Genomic DNA, 19,089 nt, shown 5'->3' on the forward strand with positions numbered 1-19,089 from the left:
CTCTGACAATTTGGCAGCCCTTTTGTTGTCTGTCCATTTATCCATCCATCCATCTATCGATGCTCTAATGCCACAAACTGTGCCTGTCTCCGATATGATTATCTTGAGAAGCAGGCGATGTATTAAGGCGATGTATGTAAACCAACATTCGGCAGGTGTATTGTTCAGGACCCTTGGACGTAGAAGTTGTTTCGACCAGCGGTTCTCGATGGCTGTTGTGCCGGTAAAAAGTAGTTCCGTGCGGCAGGACACTCAATTCACCTATACTAAAAACGTTAGCGATCACAAAACTATCATAGGATTCCCAGTTCAGTTGGTTTATTCTGAAGATAGACTAACAGTACTTTATGTGAACTATTCTGGAACATGTATCTTCAGCAATGATGACGCTAGATGATGACACTAGAAGTTGGTGAGTGAGCGTGATGCAGGAGGAACTGCTCTCTTGACCCGAGACGTGAAGGTACAGATGAACAAAGCAAATCTGGTTCAGTGGATTTATCTACCCCTGGTGTTGTAATGCTCTCTATAGCCTACATGGGTAGCTCCGCAGAGGTTGCTCTATGGGTCACAGATTGAATCAATGAAATTAGACGGAGGGATGGATGGAGGGAGGGATGGAGGGATGGATGGATGGAAGGATGGAGGGAGGGAGGGAGGGAGGGAGGGAGGGAGGGAGGGAGGGAGGGAGGGAGGGAGGGAGGGAGGGAGGGAGGGAGGGATGAATGGAGGGATGAATGGAGGGATGGATCGATAGACCAATAGACAGATACTTTATTAATTAATCTCTAAGAGGAATTTTTTTTATACTTGCACCTCACCCCACTGCTAACGGAGTGAATTCATTTTATTGAAAGCATTTAAGAAAAATGTAATAAGGCATAGCAATGGCCTTCATAAGGAATTTGCACAGCACGGGCAGACAGAACGGCAGGGGTCCCTGACGGGCAACCATAGCAACGCGCAGAACAACCTTCGATAGATACCTTAATGATCCCCGTAGGGGGAAATTTGGAGTTTGAGCTGCAGTGGAGCAATTACAGCAAGATTGGAAAATGCAGAGTAGTAAGATGTGTACAGTACAGTATAGAATAAAATAAATAAAAAATGTACATACATCCAGCATGTCAGCATGACTGTATTATTAGGTTATATTTCTTAATATGCTGCTACTGATCATGCATGTGGTATGGTGTGCTATTATGTCTTGTGGATGTGTACATAGGCCCTGTTGGTGTTTTGATGGTGCGTGCTAATGCTTTGCTGTGTTTTTATGTGCTTTTAATGTTTGTTGAATTGTCTGTTTGTGGCTGTCTTGGCCAGGGCTCATTTGTAAAAGAGACCTTTGTCTCAGTAGGACTTCCCTGGTAAAATAAAGGTTTAATAAAAAAAAAAAAAAAAAATGTGTCTAAATAATTCCATAAGGGATGGGCCGTGTTGTGACGGCCGGACACAAAAATAAAATTATTCATTCATTCATTCATTCCAGTCTGTATAAGTAGATATGTCTAGGAGTACACATATATGCATACATATTGTACATCCAGGCTGTACATATATGTCTAGTAATACACATACATACATACATACATACATACACCTCCAGGCCATGGTCAAACCCTACATCCCCTCCCGACCACTACGCTCTGCTACCTCAGGGCGACTGGTTGCCCCGTCACTCCGAGGCTCCTGCGGTCGATCGACACGGTCACGGCTCTTCTCTGTCCTGGCCCCGCAGTGGTGGAATGAGCTGCCCACTGATGTCAGGACAGCAGAGTCGCTGCCCATCTTTCGTCGCAGGCTCAAAACTCATCTCTTCAAGAAGTACTACAACAATCCTCCCACCTAAGCACTTATTATATTATATTGCACTGTACTTTAGATTGTGATTCTTGCACTTTGCCTTCAGCACTAGATTATGCTCTTAGTCACTTGTTTGTTTTAGAAAGAAGATGCACTTGTGAGTTCTGGCAAGTAGTAGTACATTGGCTCTTCCTACGTTAAATGCAATTATTGTTAGTCGCTTTGGATAAAAGCGTCTGCTAAATGACTGTAATGTAATACATACATACATACATACATACATACACTGCGTTTACATGCACTTTTTTTCCAATCTGATTTAATTCAATCCGATTGAAGATTTCAGGGCCACTGTTTACATGTGAGGTTGTGGTGTTTATTATACGCCAATGCATGTAATCAGAAAAGCTGTGTGACATGCGCACACAGGCGGAAGAGAGTGAGTTACTATAGTTACGGAAACTCAAGTCAAAACTTAGCTAATCTATCGTCTGTTTGTTATTGTGGTGCTCTATGAAGCAACAGCTTGATAACGACTGACTCTCCTACTGGAGGTTTTGTGGTTGTTATTCCTCATTTTCCTGCCGTCTAGGCGCCCAATAATGTTCAGTTCTGCGTTTGGATTAAAAACAAATTCTCTGCTGTGGTCCAGTTCTGCTTGAAAGCAGTTTACCCTCCACAGACGTACGTCCCCTTTGACAGAGAGCACGCGCAGAAAGAACGCAGCCAGAGAGTAATAATCGTTTCATCGTTTATATGAGATTTGATTAGAGTTTTTTTCATAGAGTTTATGAAAAGGGTTACACTACCCCTCTGCTCGCTCACACACACACACACACACACACACACACACACACACACACACACACACACACACACACACACACACACACACACACCTCATAGCACTCTGGCACAGTTATAGAGTCTGATGGCTGCTGGCACAAAGGAAGGTCTGAACCGCTCCGTAGTGCACCTGGGTGGGAGGAGCCTGTGGCTATAAGTGCTCCTCATCTGCCACAGCTCGTCATGGGAGGGGCCGTCTAGAATAGACTTCAGTTTGTCTCCCATCCTCCTCTCCACCACGGTCGGGCACTTAAATTATGAACTAATTATCCTTTATTAATCCCCTGAGGGAGATTGACCTCTGCATTGATCCATGCAGGGGGGGCGCGTGGCAGAGACCGGGGAGCAGGTAGGGGGTTCAGCGTCTCGCTCAAGGACATGTTTTAGACATGCTGGCGGGAGGAGCTGGAATCTAACCAGGGACCTTCTGACCCCCCCCCCCAAGTACCACCACTGTGGTAACCAGGGGAACTGTCCATTACGTGCTCAGCCAGAGGCACTTATGAAACTCCATGCCTGGAGTTTGGTCTGCAAAACAGACCCAAAACTAGGCAAAGTAGACAGCTGGTAAACACCCAGAACTGGACATGTTCATATTTCAATTCACGGTCTCAATGGCTGAGTGCATCAGCTGTTAGTTCTATTTTTTATTTTAAATGTATTTTTCCAGGGGAGCCCATTGGGACCAAGCTCTCATTTCAAATGGTGCCCTGGTTACCGAACAAAGCATACAGTATATAAAACTACAAACATCAATACACAATAAAAATACTAAAAACATCATACATTTACCCATTTTAACTGATAAAACTAACTAATAAATTGATAAAAGTGATGAAACTGATACAAAACGGATAAAAATGATAAACAAAATGGTGCTCAGAGAGCACAGACCTCCGCCCATGAATGCTTTTCGTGGCTCTGTGCGTGCGCACATGCATGCAAGCAGGATATGTTTGGTATTGCTCCATTTGTTAGGTCGAGAGCTTTATTCCAGTCCAAACCCCGTGTCTCTAAGACCTTTCCAGGTCGAGATACGGCCGTTTCAGGACCAAGTTCAAAAAGTGAATGGAGGTGAATGGGTGGCTGTGTTTGGCTGACTCTGTGGTATTCTCCTCAGGTTGGATCCGCTCCAAAATGTAATGGGTTCTAAGTTGGCCAATGCTACACACCTCCACCGAGTTTCATGAAAATCGGTCTGGTAGTTTTGGCGTAATCCTGCTAATAAACCAGCAACCAATAAACAAATAAACACATGCCACCGAAAACATTACCTCTCGCTGTGCAGTTTTGCTGGGGCGGAGGTAATTATGGTAGTATTCTAAAAAAAAAAAAAAATCATACGCAAAATCAACCTCAGTTTCACTTACACGCGTGTTCTAGAGAATTGCATATATATTTAGTTTTTGTTACATTTAAAACAAGTATTAACAAGTTTGAACACCAGGTCTGACAAGAGCTCTTGAACATGATAGAAACACCAGGTGAAATGTCTTTCCTTCCCCCACATCAAAGCCCTCGATTCAAGTCCTCCTCCACTTATCATTCAGGACAGAACTGTGGATATGAAGTCCAGATCCTCACTACCGAAATCCCTCAGCTGAAAATACCCAAACCAACCATGGCCTGGAGGGTGTACGCCGATTTTCCAATCTATTCTAGGAGCTCTTGAGCTATTCTGGGGGAGAGCAGATGTGGGCTCACACCCCTGCTGGACAGCCACTGTGGGTTGAGCGGTATGGTGTACACCATGGGTTCCCAAACTTCATCAATGTGGGCCTCCCCTCTGAAAACAGTGACACACCCGCACCCCCCCCCCCAACCCCCCAAATTTGTCCATAAAAAAAAGACCTTAAAAATCATGTTTCATTCATAAAAACCATAGAAATTTCTAAAATAAAAAACATATTTTTCCTTCCTTTTTTTTTCTAACCATCCCTCCGCGCCTCCCCTGAATTACTTTGGGGCCCCCCAGGGGAGGCCCGCCTCACAGTTTGGGAATGCCTGGTGTGCACTATAGGGGGAATGACCTGGAGTGCTGACATAAGAGAGTTTACTAAAGTAGGGCAGAACGGGAACGTGACAGATGTCAAATGTTTAGAATAAAAAGATCACTACTGTTCTTCATTACAGAGCGCTACAGACCGCAGACATCCAGACAGGGATTACAACCACCAACCTGGTAAACAGAGGCTCTGTGTGGGCGGTGAGGACGCCACACACACGCACACACACACACACACACACACACACACACACACACACACACACACACAAAAGCACACATACATCCACACAGACCTCTAACACACACACACACATGCACAAACACACACATACACACACACACACACAGACACCGACCTTGGGACAGCATCAGTTACGTGTGGCTTTAGCGCACACCTGACCAGCTATTTATACACCTGAGGGGAAGATCACCCGCTGACCGCTGGTAACCTTTCTGACCATGTTATTAAGTCACAGGACGGCGCGCGTGGCGGACCAGGGCTCATGTCGTCTGGCTGGGACACCGCGGGCCGAGCAGACGGAGGAACAACCCCAACAGGAGCAGGGACATCTGCCGGGACCTCGTTGCTTCCTACGGGTCGATTCCTCGGCTGCCAACTCTTCTCTCTAACCTGACGCGCCGCATAAACCATCTGGGAACTCTCCATTGGAAACTGTTTGGGAAAGGGCAGGCACTTCAAAAAAAATACTTGGCAGGTGATTCGATGAACCATCTGTCTATCACCGTCTATCACACGCTGACTTCAACCGCTCCTCGCTGTCGTCACACCTAAACCCGCCCAGCATGGCTGTTTGTATTTCCTCACAGGACGCTGATTGGCGAGATCGTTTTCTGATCTGGCACAAACGTATCTCTGTGGAGAGTATCCAGACTGGTTTGCAAGAGAAACAGAATGTGAGCTGGCGAGATCAGGATGGTCCATCTTCTTCCTGCATCCCCCAGCTCAGCTCAGCGCCGACAGTGTAGGATAGGTGAGGCAGGAAATCAGAGATAACCATAAATAAATATACTAAACATAAAACAGATAAACATACTGATACATAACTCATGTAGAGAATCAACACCATCTTTAAACGTACAGTGCTCCACAGCTCCCAACGAACAGAAAGCGCTACTAGTCAGTGGAGGATAAGGTTCCCAAAACGGCAATAAAGAAATAGAGAGGGAGATCAGTGTATACTGCAAAAATAATTGTTCTTTTATGTCTAAAAACACGCACCAATTCTCGGTATGCTTTTTACAGCACACAAGCCGACCACTTGAAAGACATTTCTGCCTGAAGAAGAGTTTTACAATCAAAACGCAGATGGTCTACTTATGTTAAAAGCCTGAGTGTGTGTTTTAAAATACATAGTGAAATTGAACTGAAACGCTGAAAGGGGTATTTTTAGGCATAAAATAACAATTATTTTTGCATTATACACTGGCTTCCCTGTCTATCCCAAGCTGTCTTTGTGCCCCTGGTTGCAAATGCGGATACTGTGTCACAGCCAGTGAAGGCATGGAACACATGTCCAGCTGTGACACATGTGCAATGGCTAGGACCAATGTTGAGATTCAACATGCAATATGGTTACATCCAATTATATGTTGTTTTTGTTAGCTTATCCTTTTTTTGCACTAGCATTTTGTAATTGCTTTTTGCACTGTCCTGTCTTTGCACTGTCCTGTCTCGTCCCTGCACCCTGTCCAATGTTGTCTCCATGTTAAGCACCATGACCAAAAGCAAATTCCTAGTATGTTGAAAAACGGCATGGCAATAAAACAAATTATGATTGTGATTATACAAGTATAAGAGAGCTTGTAGCAACAACAAAATAACATAATACAATACAATAGTAATAGATAATGTAATGTGTGTAATGTGTATGGTGCATGTTAAGTGCAGACTGCATGTTAGTGTGTGTTTGTGCATGCACATCTGAATGTGTGTGTGTGTGTGTGTGTGTGTGTGTGTGTCACAGGCAGACAGGCAACAGGCCATTAGTGTCCATTATTCAAGAGCCTGGTTGTCTGGTAGAAAAAGCCTTCTGCAGGTCCCGACGGCAGAAGCTCAAACAGGCCGTGATTGGTTGGGATCTCTGATGATCCTGCAGGCTTTGCTGGCACATCGACCGCCGTAGCTCCTGAGTCAGGCTGCTCTCTGTTGTGCCTCTGTAGGATCTTGGGCCACGTGCCAAACTTTTCCAGCCATCTGAGGTGTTGCTGTGCCTTTCTCCCCTCATGGCTGGTGTGTACGTCCCAGGTTTGTTCCCCAGATCCACTGATGGTGATGGGGTCCAGGCCCTCTCCTCTCCCTCCTGTAGTCCACGATCAGCTCCTTGGTCTTAGCGACGCCTGAGAGAGAGGTTGTTGTCCTGGCACCGCTGCGTCAGGTTGTTCACTTCTCATCATTGTCGGTAATCAGGCCTATTGCCGTCAAACTTAATCACCAAGTAGGAGCTGTGCGTGGCCTGCTGTCGTCGGTGTACAGGGAGTAGAGGAGAGGGCTCAGGACCCAGCCCTGGGGGGCTCCGGTGTTGAGGGTCAGAAGTGTTGGAGATAGGGCTGCCCAATTACAGTAATCGTGCATTAATCGAAATCACATCGCTAGTACCTTTTGCAATTAACTAATCGTAAAAGGCCGCAATTAATGCAGTTAAGAATTCCGATTTGCATTGAGTGAGCTGGGGGCACGCAGACGAATCATGGGCGTTTATGCTGTTTGACCAATCAGGTGTTCCCGCAATCTCAAGAACACTGTACAGATCATAACATAGTAAAAGAGGAAAAAAAAAAAAAAATTAAAGGAAGAAGGAAAAGGGACCTAAAACAGATGTGGGATAGCGTTACTCTGAACCCTGGCCATGTTGGGGATAAGCGAGTCTGAAGAGGTGTGTTTTTATACGTTTTTTGGCGGGAGGGAGTTCCAGAGCCTGGGAGCAGCAGCGGAGAAGGTCCGGTCACCAAGGATGGAGCGTTTGGTGTGAGGGATGGTCTGGAACAGTGGAAGAGAGTCCACGGGTCCACGTAGGGGTGGAGTAGGTCGGTCAGGTACGAGGGGGTGAGGGGTGGGCGACGTGGGATGTTTTTGAGACGGAAAAAGGCGGACTTAGTGACTGATTTGATGCAGGGTCCAAAAGAGAGGGAGGGGCCAAGCAGGACCTTCAGATTAGGGGCTTCAGAGGAGGAGCGGATGGAGGTGCCGTCGATGGAGGGGGATGAGGTTTGCCGGTTTTCTGGAGTGGTAGACTTGGGTTCCACAACCATCGGTTCGATTTTATTACTGCTTGGTTTGAGAACGTCGGCGGTCCAATCCAATCCTTGATTTCACGGAGGCAGCGGGGGGGGGGGGGGGGTCGGGGGCGCGGACGCTCTGATCACGCCATCTGGCTCGGCCGCTTTGCGGATGTTGACGCGCACAAACGGCGTGCGCACGTCCGCCTCGGCGGTGACATGACGAGCGCCGGTCGTATCTGCGGTGGTGGGAGGAGCGCTCTCCTAACCTTGCTAACCTTGAAACGAGCAGAACAAAACATTCATCTCGTCCGGGAGGGAGGCACACATACTATGTGATTCATTTCATCCACTTAGCTGTGTCTCCATCTCCTCTCTGTGTTCCCGCTTGACCCCTCTGATCGCACAGATTGGTAAGTCTCTGGGTCTGAAGTCAGTTGTCTTGTCGCTCACACAAACTAGAATAAAAAGACTGAGAAACTCCACCATCCCCTGCAGCATCAGGCTTTATAACTCTCTCTAATATCATATGATATTTATGTTTTTATATGTGTTTGCATTTTGTGTTTTATGCATCTCTGTATTTTGTATATTCTGCACAATTCAATTTGTAAAGATTGTGATGCAGAATTATTCAACTCAAACTCATTTCCATTATGGACCTCTTTACAGTTCTAATCTACGCACCTGCAGCCAACTCAACATCGATCGATCAAGCTCGTCTTGAGTTGTTCACAAAGAAAAGAAGAGGAATTGAGAAAATTCTCCCAGCTCCTCAAGGAGTTACCAAGCAGGACACTGTTGGGGACAAGAACTTGAGGTGGCATCTAATATGCCATCTCCAATAGACTGGGGTTGGATGGACCCGGGCGATTGGAGACCGTCATGGTCAACTCTTCCACAGGTAAACCAGTCCATCCTTGAACTCAAGTTATGGCTGCAAGAAAGGTTGCTGGGGGAACGACAAATGGAAAAACGCCTCCTTAAAGTGCTCAGCTCTGTGTCAATGTGGAGACCGTGAAAGAGACAGGGACGAATAGGTTCATCAACAACAACAACAACAACAACAACAACAACAAAACGTGTTTCTGAAATATAGTTTTTAGGGATGCACCGATTGCAAAATTCTGGGCCGATGCCAATGTTTAAAATAACAATCCGGCCGATGGCTGATGCCGATAGCCGATGCCAATGGCCGATGTTTATTTTATTTTAATTCCCCCTTTTGTGCCAGGGAAACAAATAAATGATGCCTGCTTTTCAAATGGCCAGTTAGATTTGATGTGTTAAAATCATTGGCTGTAGTACCTCCTCTTGAAATGTCACTTGAACAAGTTTTACAAGTTGCATAGCGCATATCTTTGTCTGAGATGGTGAAATATTCCCACACGGCCGACATTTTTATTTCACTTTAATTTGAAAGCAAACTACATGTGCGTTTGCGGCGTTACCTCACGGATCTTCTCTGAATCTGCAGCTGGGTAGGCTACGTTTTGCAACAAAAAAAGCCGTAATTGTTGCGACATAACATCGGCCACTACCATCGGTGAATGTCATTTTATTTGCCGATGGGCCGATGGCAGTCAACAAGGCCAACATCGGCCGATGCTGATGTTCGGCCGATGCATCGGTGCATCCCTAATATTTTTTGTTTAAGTTGTGTTTGACACATTCTTTATAAGTTCAATTGTTAAGGTCATATTGAATATTGTTCTACTCTTTACAGTCACCGTATGAGTTAATGAATAAAGTAATTATGTTTTTTTTTCTCATGTAGACAACATGCATGCAACAGACAAATTATAAAGTCTCGCCTAGATTCTTAGATACCGTGATTTCCTTCTTACAACATCACTGAATTCATCATTAACTATTCACCTGAACAGTTTATGATGTTGTATATGGGATCATTGTGATCCTTGACCATCAAAACATAAGGAGGGACCTCATATGTGTGTTATCATGTTTCATTCAGGAGATATGATGCAAAATACATAATTAGGGTATGGCAGAAAGCAGAACAACAACCATGGCCGCCATAAGGCGTTTTTGCAATGGCTCCTTTTCTCAAAATGTTCAGGGCCAGACACAAGTGTCATGCTTTTATGAAAAAGCACCTCAAATTTGGCACATTTCACCTGGACTGTACTATGTTTCAATGTTATTAGGCCACCTCATGCCTTCATATGACCTCATCCCGGGACCTACAAACCTACCAGATGCAACAGGACTACTAGCAGCGCCAGCAGTCTTACCTCAAACCATATCCTTCTGTAGCCATGATAACTATTGGCTGCGTTTAGGTTTCGTGGGCCCCTCGTTCCTGCTGGCGGTGGGAGAGGGTACCTGGATGCAGGTGCAGGGTCTCGTTGTTGCAGAAGTCGGTGAAGCAGCAGTTCCTCTTGTTGATGTTCCGAGAGTGGTGACAGTGGAAGAGCTGGCCCTTCATCTCGGAAGGGGACAGGCAGGTCCGGTACGTCGACTCCTTCCCGTCACCGAGCATGGTCACGGAGTTCCAGCAGGCCCCGTCCACGCCCGTCTCACAGGTGCTGTTGGCGCACAGCTGGGAGTCGCACACACACTTCAGAGCTGAAACACAAGGCCACGCCCCCGCGTCAGTCTCTCTGTCCTGCTGGGTTTGAGTCAACCATGCCCAGCGCCACGCCGCGTCAGGGACTATGCAGTGTGGAGGATGGGGGATGGTGGCGATAGAGGAGCAAAAGATACATTTCTGTTGTTCTCATAACAAGGGACAATAAAGTTATTCAGCAGCAGGGCTGGCCCGACGCTGTAAACAAAGTAAACATTGGTTTAGGTACCTGCGAGTTACTATATATATATATCACTTTTTTGGGGGGGGGGTAAGGGGGCGGGAGCCACGAATATATATATGTATATATATATATATATATACAGTACACACAATGGTGATTATGAAATGTAGTATGTTTTGTCATGTCTTTTTCTACATTTCTTAGCCTGTGCTTCCAGGACAGGAGGCACAGGGTGTAATCTTCGCAGTCTCAGTATGCTCTCCTGTGAAATGTATCGCAATCCGAATATTTGTAGGTGTTTGTCATGACTTGCATAATTCTCCGGGGGAGCAGTGAAAACAAGCGGAAGGGGAATGCTTATGTTCAAGCCATTCCAAAATATTCGGATTGCGTTTCATTTCACAGGAGAGCATAATAAGACTGATGAGATTACACCCTGTGCTTCCCGTCTCGGAAAAGCCCATTTATCATAGTTTTTCCAACACATTACGTATGCCCTATTGACTTCAATTGTAACCTTTATAAAAACTGCAGCTAGCTCAATACTGGAACGATCAGTGACATTATGGTCTCTATGTTTCAAGTTCATGGTATGGTAGCCAGACCACAAATAGGGCTAAATGTCCAAAATAACACACCACCCCTTTAAATTTTGGAGCGGATCCGATTCACAGGGCAGGTCCACGTGCCGCCCAAACATGGCCGACCATTCACCTCCATTCATTTTTTGGGACTAGGATAGCGCAAACACTACCCGACCGATTTTCATGAAACTCGGTGGAGGGGTGTAGCATGGGCCAGCTTAGAACCCATTCAATTTTGGAGCGGGTTCGGATCCCGCCCCGGTCCTGCCTCGCTTTCACCCAGAAAGGGGGCTGTCCGCATCAGTGCGCATGCTTGTACTTCCCATTTACTACAATTTGACATCACAGTGCTCTGGTCTATCAAACATCTTTAATTGAGCCACCGAGCGTCTTTGCCTCTCTGCTACATTTCATCAATCTCAAATTAACCTCATCACTGATTCATTCATTCTCGCAACAGAAGGCTAGAGACACGTGTGGTGGGGCGCCATTTCCTCTTTTGAGACACCTGTTACATAACACTGCTCTTAAATCACCAGGAGAAAGCAGAGTAATGCCTCTTAGTTTAACACCCAGATAATCTTGTGTTCTTCCTAGAGCTCCAGTCCTGCTTTAATAAGACCGAGCCGCTCTCCTGCTTACGGAGACGTTTTTTTCTTGGCTGGATCGAGTTGCCCAGCACGGTATACACACAACCTAGTTTTACAATAAGTGGTTGTAAAATCGAAACGGTGTCCTCTCTTATGAGTGTCTGGGGATCTGGGGTGACGAAGCGCTGAGTTTCAGGTCAGCACCTTTAAGTGTCCACACTGTCTAGCATGGTAGCGAGAGCAGGAGCGCTCACTCACTCATCATTGTAATGAAGCAGTCGTCAAACACGCATCAAGAGCACTTGAATTATGTGGAAAACAAAATCTGTAACAACTATGCCTCAGCACTGGGAATTTGATCTCTTTAGAGATGAGTGTGATTGGTTCTGCATCCATCTGAAGGGATCCATGGAAACAAGACATGGTGGGCTGAGTACACACACTAATCAAACAACCTGTCGGGTCTATGCCCAGACTCATAAACATTACATTTGCATAACATTACAGTCATTTAGCAGACATTTTTATCTAAAGCGACTTACAATATTTGCATTTAACATCTTCTAAACAAGTGACTATAAGAGCATGAATATTCCTCTTCCATAATAACAGAGGGAATCTAACACATAGGATGCAGATGAATGTTCCGTTCCTTAAATTTGTGACAAGTCGGGTCGGTGGGCCCAGATGGGATGTGTCCAGCCTTAAAGGCCCAGTAGGGTCCAGGAGTTATGTTATGTTTCATAGTTCATATGGTAAATGTTAAGTGGACTGAACTTATTTAGAACTTTTATCCAAAGCGCTTTACAACGGCCTCTCATTCACCCATTCACGCACACGTTCACACACCGATGGCGGCAGCTGCCGTGCGAGGTGCTAGCCTGCTCATTGGGAGCCGGGGATTTGAACCGCCGACCCCTACGGTCATTGGACGACCCGCCTCTACCTCCTGAGCCACAGTCGCCCCACGTGATATGGATCACTGGGAATGTCTCAGAACCACCTCTCAGCCCATCAGCAGAGGAACAGACTGATTCATTCCCAAATTGATTTTGTGTTCTACCCTGGAGAATGTAAAGCCCACTTGGCAAAAGGAGATATCGGACAATTTTCTATACGCCATTAGGAATTACTCTTCCGATACTTTCATCACTCAAACGTGAGGAATTCCACTTCCAAAGAGGCATATACTGTATTTACTATATATACTGTATATAGCCTGCTTCTAGGCCATGTGCGGCTGAACCATGTTGCCATGTTCTTTTAATTGTTCGATTAAAGCTTTTTAATCAAGCAAAGAGTGCCTTGGATTCACTGCTTTTGTGGATTGTTTACATTTCCCTTTAGACCAAAAGAGCACCTTCTCACTGCTTGGCTTCACCTGCCTTAGAAGGCCATAGCCTTCCTATGTACAGTAAATAATCTGGCATATACTGTATTGATCTTTTTCTTCTTTAAAGCATATTACTGACTCCCATTCTATGAAACCAGTTGTGAACAACTCTTATGTGGGATCCAGTTAACCAATTCAAATTCAGAAAGACTTGCACCTGTGCAGCAAAGCTGTAATTATTGAACAGATTAGAAAGGGAGAATGAGAGAAAGCTACTGGAAGGATGCAGTGATGTGTAATATATTTGTTGAAACATATCAAATCTTGTGAAACGTGCCACTAAAATGAAACTCTGCTGGCATAACCCACCAATAATTTGAACTAAAATTAGCTACAGTAGAAATGCTCAAAGCTCTCTATAGTTTTAACTGCTGGCTGTGTGTAGTTATAACTGCAGGCTGTTTGCATATCCTCCTGTCATAATGTCTCTCTAATTATCCCAATGGAAGATTGCAGCCATTTTGGCCACAGTAAATCACATGGTCACCAGTGCTGTGAACATAGGGTCTGTCTGGTTACTGAAACACCCTCTGGTAAACACTAGTGATTGAAGCTGTGCTGTTGACTCATGCTACTCTGCTTAAATCAAAGACTGGTTGTCTTGTCATTGAAGGTTTCTGGGTTGCAGCTGCCCATCCCATAGTTAGGATCTATTCTACCACACATCCAGCTGCTCATTTCAAATGGTCGCTGTTCCAGATGCTGAGTCAGGGGTTTCATGGTATTGATAATGCAGTCCAAAAGGCAATGTGTGATCAGATAATGCATGCCAGGTGCAGAGAGAACACATCATAGATATAGACAGAGGAACACACCTTTATCATGTGGTCTTTCTTTTCTGATTGCTAGTATCTACCTTTCTATATTATCAGAAGAACCGGGCACATCATTCGCTTGAGACGCTATTATTCCATAGCACCTTTAAAATGTGGGGGGCTGACAACATAGTCACTGTTTGAGGATATTGTTAAATACCGTTACTTTATACTGAACAAAAACATAAAAACTAAAAGTGTTGATACCGTGTTCATGGGCTGAAATGAAAGATCACTGACATTTTCCATGCGCAAAAACCTCTCGTATTTCTCTCAAATCTTGTGCACCAATGTGTTTACATCCCTGTTAGTGAGCATAGCCTGCCCGTTGCTTTGCCAAGATCATCCATCCACCAGACAGATGTGGCATATCAAGATGCTGATGAAAGTTGTGCCTTGTTGTGCCGCAGATGTGATGTCTCAAGTTGACGGAGCGTGCAAAGGCTTACGGGCATGCTGACTGCCAGGCTGGCTGGTGATCCACGACACTACCCTTGTATTTGTTTAAGGTAGGCTATCTGTGACCATATGTGAGTACAACTGATGTACAGTAGGCTAGTAGGCCTATATATCCCCGGTCATGTGAAATCCACAGAACAGTCCCTAATGACGTTACGTTATTTCAATTGATGATTTCTTTAAATTAACTGTATCTCAGTAAAATCTTGAAACGGTTGCTTTTAGCGTTTATTTTTGTTCAGTGTAGATAAGCCACTAATTAATAGTTCATCTAATTCGCCAGTTGAACAAACTATAGCAATCATTTTTCAAATAAAATATTACTATAATTAATTTGGACTGTAGGCTATTACATTTTGGACAATTTGGACACTTCAGTGTTGCAAAGGGTAGCCTACTTCGCGACACTTTTGGAATAAAACTGAATAAAAGGGGAGATTCATTCATTCACAGTGCAAACGTTGGTCACATAACAATAATTAAGCGCTCAAGACTACAGTGCATACAGTGCACCTGTGATCTATCATGTTCAACACAAACCAAGAGCAGACAGACTGACCTTTTAACTTTTAACACGAGCTAAGCTACCTTTCAGCCAGTTATATAAGACTGCTGTTTAACTGCAAAGTGTCTAGGGTAACACGTATGTTAGCAAATACCCGTAGTCTTAACAGTAACTGCATAAAAACAGTCAGTCCACGTAGGGAGGCTGGGCAAGTTTCAAGTCCAACTGCTGCAAAGACACGTGTAGAACAGCGGTGTACCACCACCTCAACGCCCCGTTACACTCCACTCCACAGTAGGCTACCATACACTCTTACTGGTTGGAGGATAGCGCACATTGAGAAGAAAAAAAACATAATGCGAAAGCAAAGTTAGATCTGTAAAACTGAATAGCCTACCTGAAGTCAGCTGTGCGACAGACAGAAATATTAACGCCGCTTCAATGGTGTGAATCCCGGGACGAGTCATAGCCGGAGCCGCATCTGCTCGGTTCGCAGAGCCCACCGCCTAGTCTATACAGTTTTCCCAGAGAAAATCATGACACTTTCGCTGCAAAGTCCGTCAAACACACACGCCCAGCATTGCTACACACCCTATAAACAAACGGAGAGGGGACGGAATACGCAATGGGAGATTTGCTCCGCCTCCGACTTGAATTTAAGAGGATTACCGCTCCAGGTCCACCGATATCACTGACATGTCCACCGATACAGACATGTGAATGAGAGAGAGAGTGAGTGTGAGTGGGCTGCTTGCCCGAACTGCAGCCTGTCCGTTCGCATCGGATCACACAGCCTCAATCCCGCGATGGCAGGCGGCTACGGCATACATCGGTGCTTTAGCCTACATCACATCCATTTGGCGATTCACATCCATGCATCCCAATTTTTCATAATCGTTTTTATTTGTTATTGTATTTTTATTTTATTCACATTATTTTATACCCTTTCTACACTTTTACTGTATTTTATGTTGTTGCTAGTTGCTGTTGTTGCTGCGCTTGTTGTAGTGCTTCTTTTTTCTCATACAGTAGAATACAGTTTTGCAGTTGTATTTTGTTTGTGAAGAACTTTGTAATATTGTTTTGAAAAGTGCAATAGAAAACGTGTAAAAAAAACTACTATTATTATTATTAATTTTTCAACATTCCGTACTGTAGCCAACTGTAGCCTAGCCTACCATTGAGGAGCTCCATCATAAGTCAGTAGGCTCTCATGCAATTGCCGTCTATAGGACAACCGTACTAGTCTGGTTCCAAGATGAACACATCCTAGATAGCAGCAGACTTGTCTGATGGATGTAGACTCTCCTGCCACCAATCAAACGTGTGTGTGTGTTTTGGTGGGGGGGGTATTACAATCAAGTTCCATCCCCTTGGTAGCCTAGCTGCTGGCACCCAACTAGGTTTCCATTACATAGAGGCCAAACAGTAACCCTATAAGGCAATATGAATGGAGAATGAATACATAATAACACCACTACTAAGAGACCTTTCTGTTCTCTACTTGTTCTTAGCACATTGCTACTCCTAATCTAGGCTGCCGGACCACAGACGTAGATCTGATGGCTGTTTTTACTCTCAGCACCAACGTAGAAGATAGCCAACTGTGCAACCGACTGGACTCTACCGCCATGACGCCATGGCGGTCAAGCCTGCCACGAGCACTCAAGAGATCGCACCGACTGCTGCAAATCATAATTACAGTATACTGTAACATGATTACAATCTGTACAGTATACTGTAACATGATGTACAATCTGTACAGTATACTGTAACATGATTACAATGGACTTCAACGCACTGCTACCGTACATGTCCATAGCAACGTGTGTGGGCTAAACTGATCAGACTACATCTATTTCAGATAAAAGCTACATCTACCCCCCCCCAATTTCCATCCAAGGCCATGACATCGACAGCACGGTGCTTCAGTTGAACAGAACTGCTCCAAGAGCTGCAAAGCCTCCAAAGGACCCAACCTCTAAGAAATACCGCAGCTATTTGAACCGACTACTGAAAGCTGGACTCAAGGCTCTTGGCTCTATTGAAGTTTCTCCCAAGGTTCACTGTAGGTAGCACTTTGCAGTCCTTCACTTATGAGGGAGGAAAGCAGACATTTTATGGATTGTGTTTATAGTCTAATTAAACTGAGCTGATAATATGAAGGGGAGAAATACACTGAAACTCTGGTCAACATGCCAGACAGGGTGCTATTAACAGTGACCTACACGGCACAGGCCTCACTCGCTGGTGAATATGAAAAGTTTCCCTGAGTAGCATCTGTGCCAGGTGTAGATTCATGAGTCACAGGCCTGTTCTGTTCCCATCCCATAATATTCATCACCTCAGGTGGAGAACCTGTTCTAGTACACCCCCCCCCCCCACACACACACACACACACCCCCACACACGCACCCACACACGCACCTAACATTAAACCTCCACTGTCCAAGCAGTTCAGTTTAAAGCCATGCTAGCACTGCAGTCAGGGGTGTAGCAGTGACTAAAGAAGTGGGTATACTGTAGCAGAAGTGTTCGTTTTTTACATTAGTGGTGTTTAAAGAAGTGTGTACACTGTGGGTCCATGGATAAAGAAGACACCAGTGACTGTGATGCTGTTGAAATCAAAACCCACCCTGGGTATATGTTCTGCATTCAGAATGAGCTCACTTGTCCTGGAGAAATTAGCATAGCCACACTTACCCACCCACCAGCAGAACAATACTCTTATGCAAGAGGGTGAAATTCATCACGTATATACATGGTATATAACCCTAAATATAACAATAGTAATTGTATGTTTGTACTGGGGCACATGGGTCCATTTGATGATGCAGCTGTGAAACCATCAACAGAATATGAGACAGATAACAGCTATGACGTTTTCTTTCTATTTAATCAATAGAAATCACTACTTGATATAAAATATTAAAGAAATAAAAAAGGCTGAAGATTGACTTCAATTACTTTGACAATGTACGCGTTAAGACAATATAGCTTTACAGTCATACTCTATGCCCCAGTATGAATTGAATTCAGCGTCATCTAGTATACTTTATTTGATATTTTAGCATTTGTCTGGATAAAGCTGATGAAACAAATAAAGAACGGGTACATAATGTCATGTAAAACGCAGATGATATACAAAGTTTATGCGCCAGGAGGAGAACGTTAGACAACACCTCAGAAGGAAGAGAAATGTGGCGAAATTGCAGTTCTACAACTCAGTAACTCGATAAGTTACAGGTTTGGTGTAATACCAAGAGACTTGTTCCAACAATAATGTAAACAGTGGTGCAAGAGATGCCGTCAAAGTAAAACAAAACACATGTTTTTTCCACATCCATCTCTGGTTAATAGTTTAGAAATGGACTTTGTGGACTAAAAAGCAGAATTTTTGGCAAGTTGTATTATTTTTCCAAATGCATTCCGCCTACGAATGTGTGTGAGGAATGCGAAGACTGCTAGTGCAACAAAGTAGGTCAAGTTCAGACAAACATGGCTAAATGACATACCACACGTTTCCCAAACCAAAGATGTGTCGAAGAAATCAGCAGCTCTATACAAAAGCAAAAATCCTCAAAATGCCACGGTTACACTTTCCTCCTGGATGAACGCGACCATCGGTCCAGCTCCTATGTCTGGTCGTAAGGGATAGTCAACCTACTATCCTAAAATTATTGGCAGTCTTATGAATGCCCTGTAAGCCATCTTTGGATGCCAAAATGTGTCCCACCAAGTGTTTCAAATAAATACAATGTGCCTCTATAAGGGCACTGACCCAGTCCTCCCCGTTTTCCTATGTCCTATGTGTTCGCCGGCTCGCTGTACGTCTGGAAGGCCTTCAGACCCCCCCCCACCCCTCCCACCCCGCCCGCCCGCCCCGCCTTCCGGGAGACTCAACAGTCCGCTTTGATTTTGTCCAGAGAGTTGTCGATCTTTGTCAGAGTCTTTTTGATGCGTAGTGCAGTTAGTCTGGCCGAGGGGTTCTGAAACCAGCACTCCTTCATAAGCTTAGCGATGGAGGTTAAAGTCTGCAGAGAGAGAGAGAGAGAGACAGAGAGAGAGACAAGTG

The 19,089-nt window shown here is 44.8% G+C and overlaps 2 protein-coding genes across 4 annotated transcripts in view; both read right to left on the reverse strand.

Moving 5' to 3' along the window:
• The window catches only part of acvr1c (activin A receptor type 1C), a gene marked incomplete at both ends in the record, with an annotated part of 29,494 nt that extends 14,013 nt beyond the window's left edge, over positions 1-15,481 (reverse strand). For both annotated transcript variants that reach the window (XM_084443376.1, XM_084443375.1), the window contains 2 exons: positions 10,241-10,483; positions 15,412-15,481. In XM_084443376.1, the coding sequence (XP_084299502.1) occupies positions 10,241-10,483; positions 15,412-15,481 (313 nt within the window). The remainder of the gene's footprint in view (positions 1-10,240; positions 10,484-15,411) is intronic.
• Positions 15,482-18,909: 3,428 nt separating this feature from the next.
• Positions 18,910-19,089, reverse strand: part of LOC311313165 (activin receptor type-1-like) — a 28,231-nt gene continuing 28,051 nt past the window's right edge. For both annotated transcript variants that reach the window (XM_084443235.1, XM_084443234.1), the window contains exon 12: positions 18,910-19,048. In XM_084443235.1, coding sequence (XP_084299361.1) covers positions 18,914-19,048 — 135 coding nt within the window. In that variant the 3' untranslated portion in view covers positions 18,910-18,913. The remainder of the gene's footprint in view (positions 19,049-19,089) is intronic.

Source organism: Borostomias antarcticus, assembly GCF_949987555.1.
Source record: "Borostomias antarcticus genome assembly, chromosome: 9".
In the NCBI taxonomy this organism is placed as follows: Eukaryota; Metazoa; Chordata; class Actinopteri; order Stomiiformes; family Stomiidae; genus Borostomias; species Borostomias antarcticus.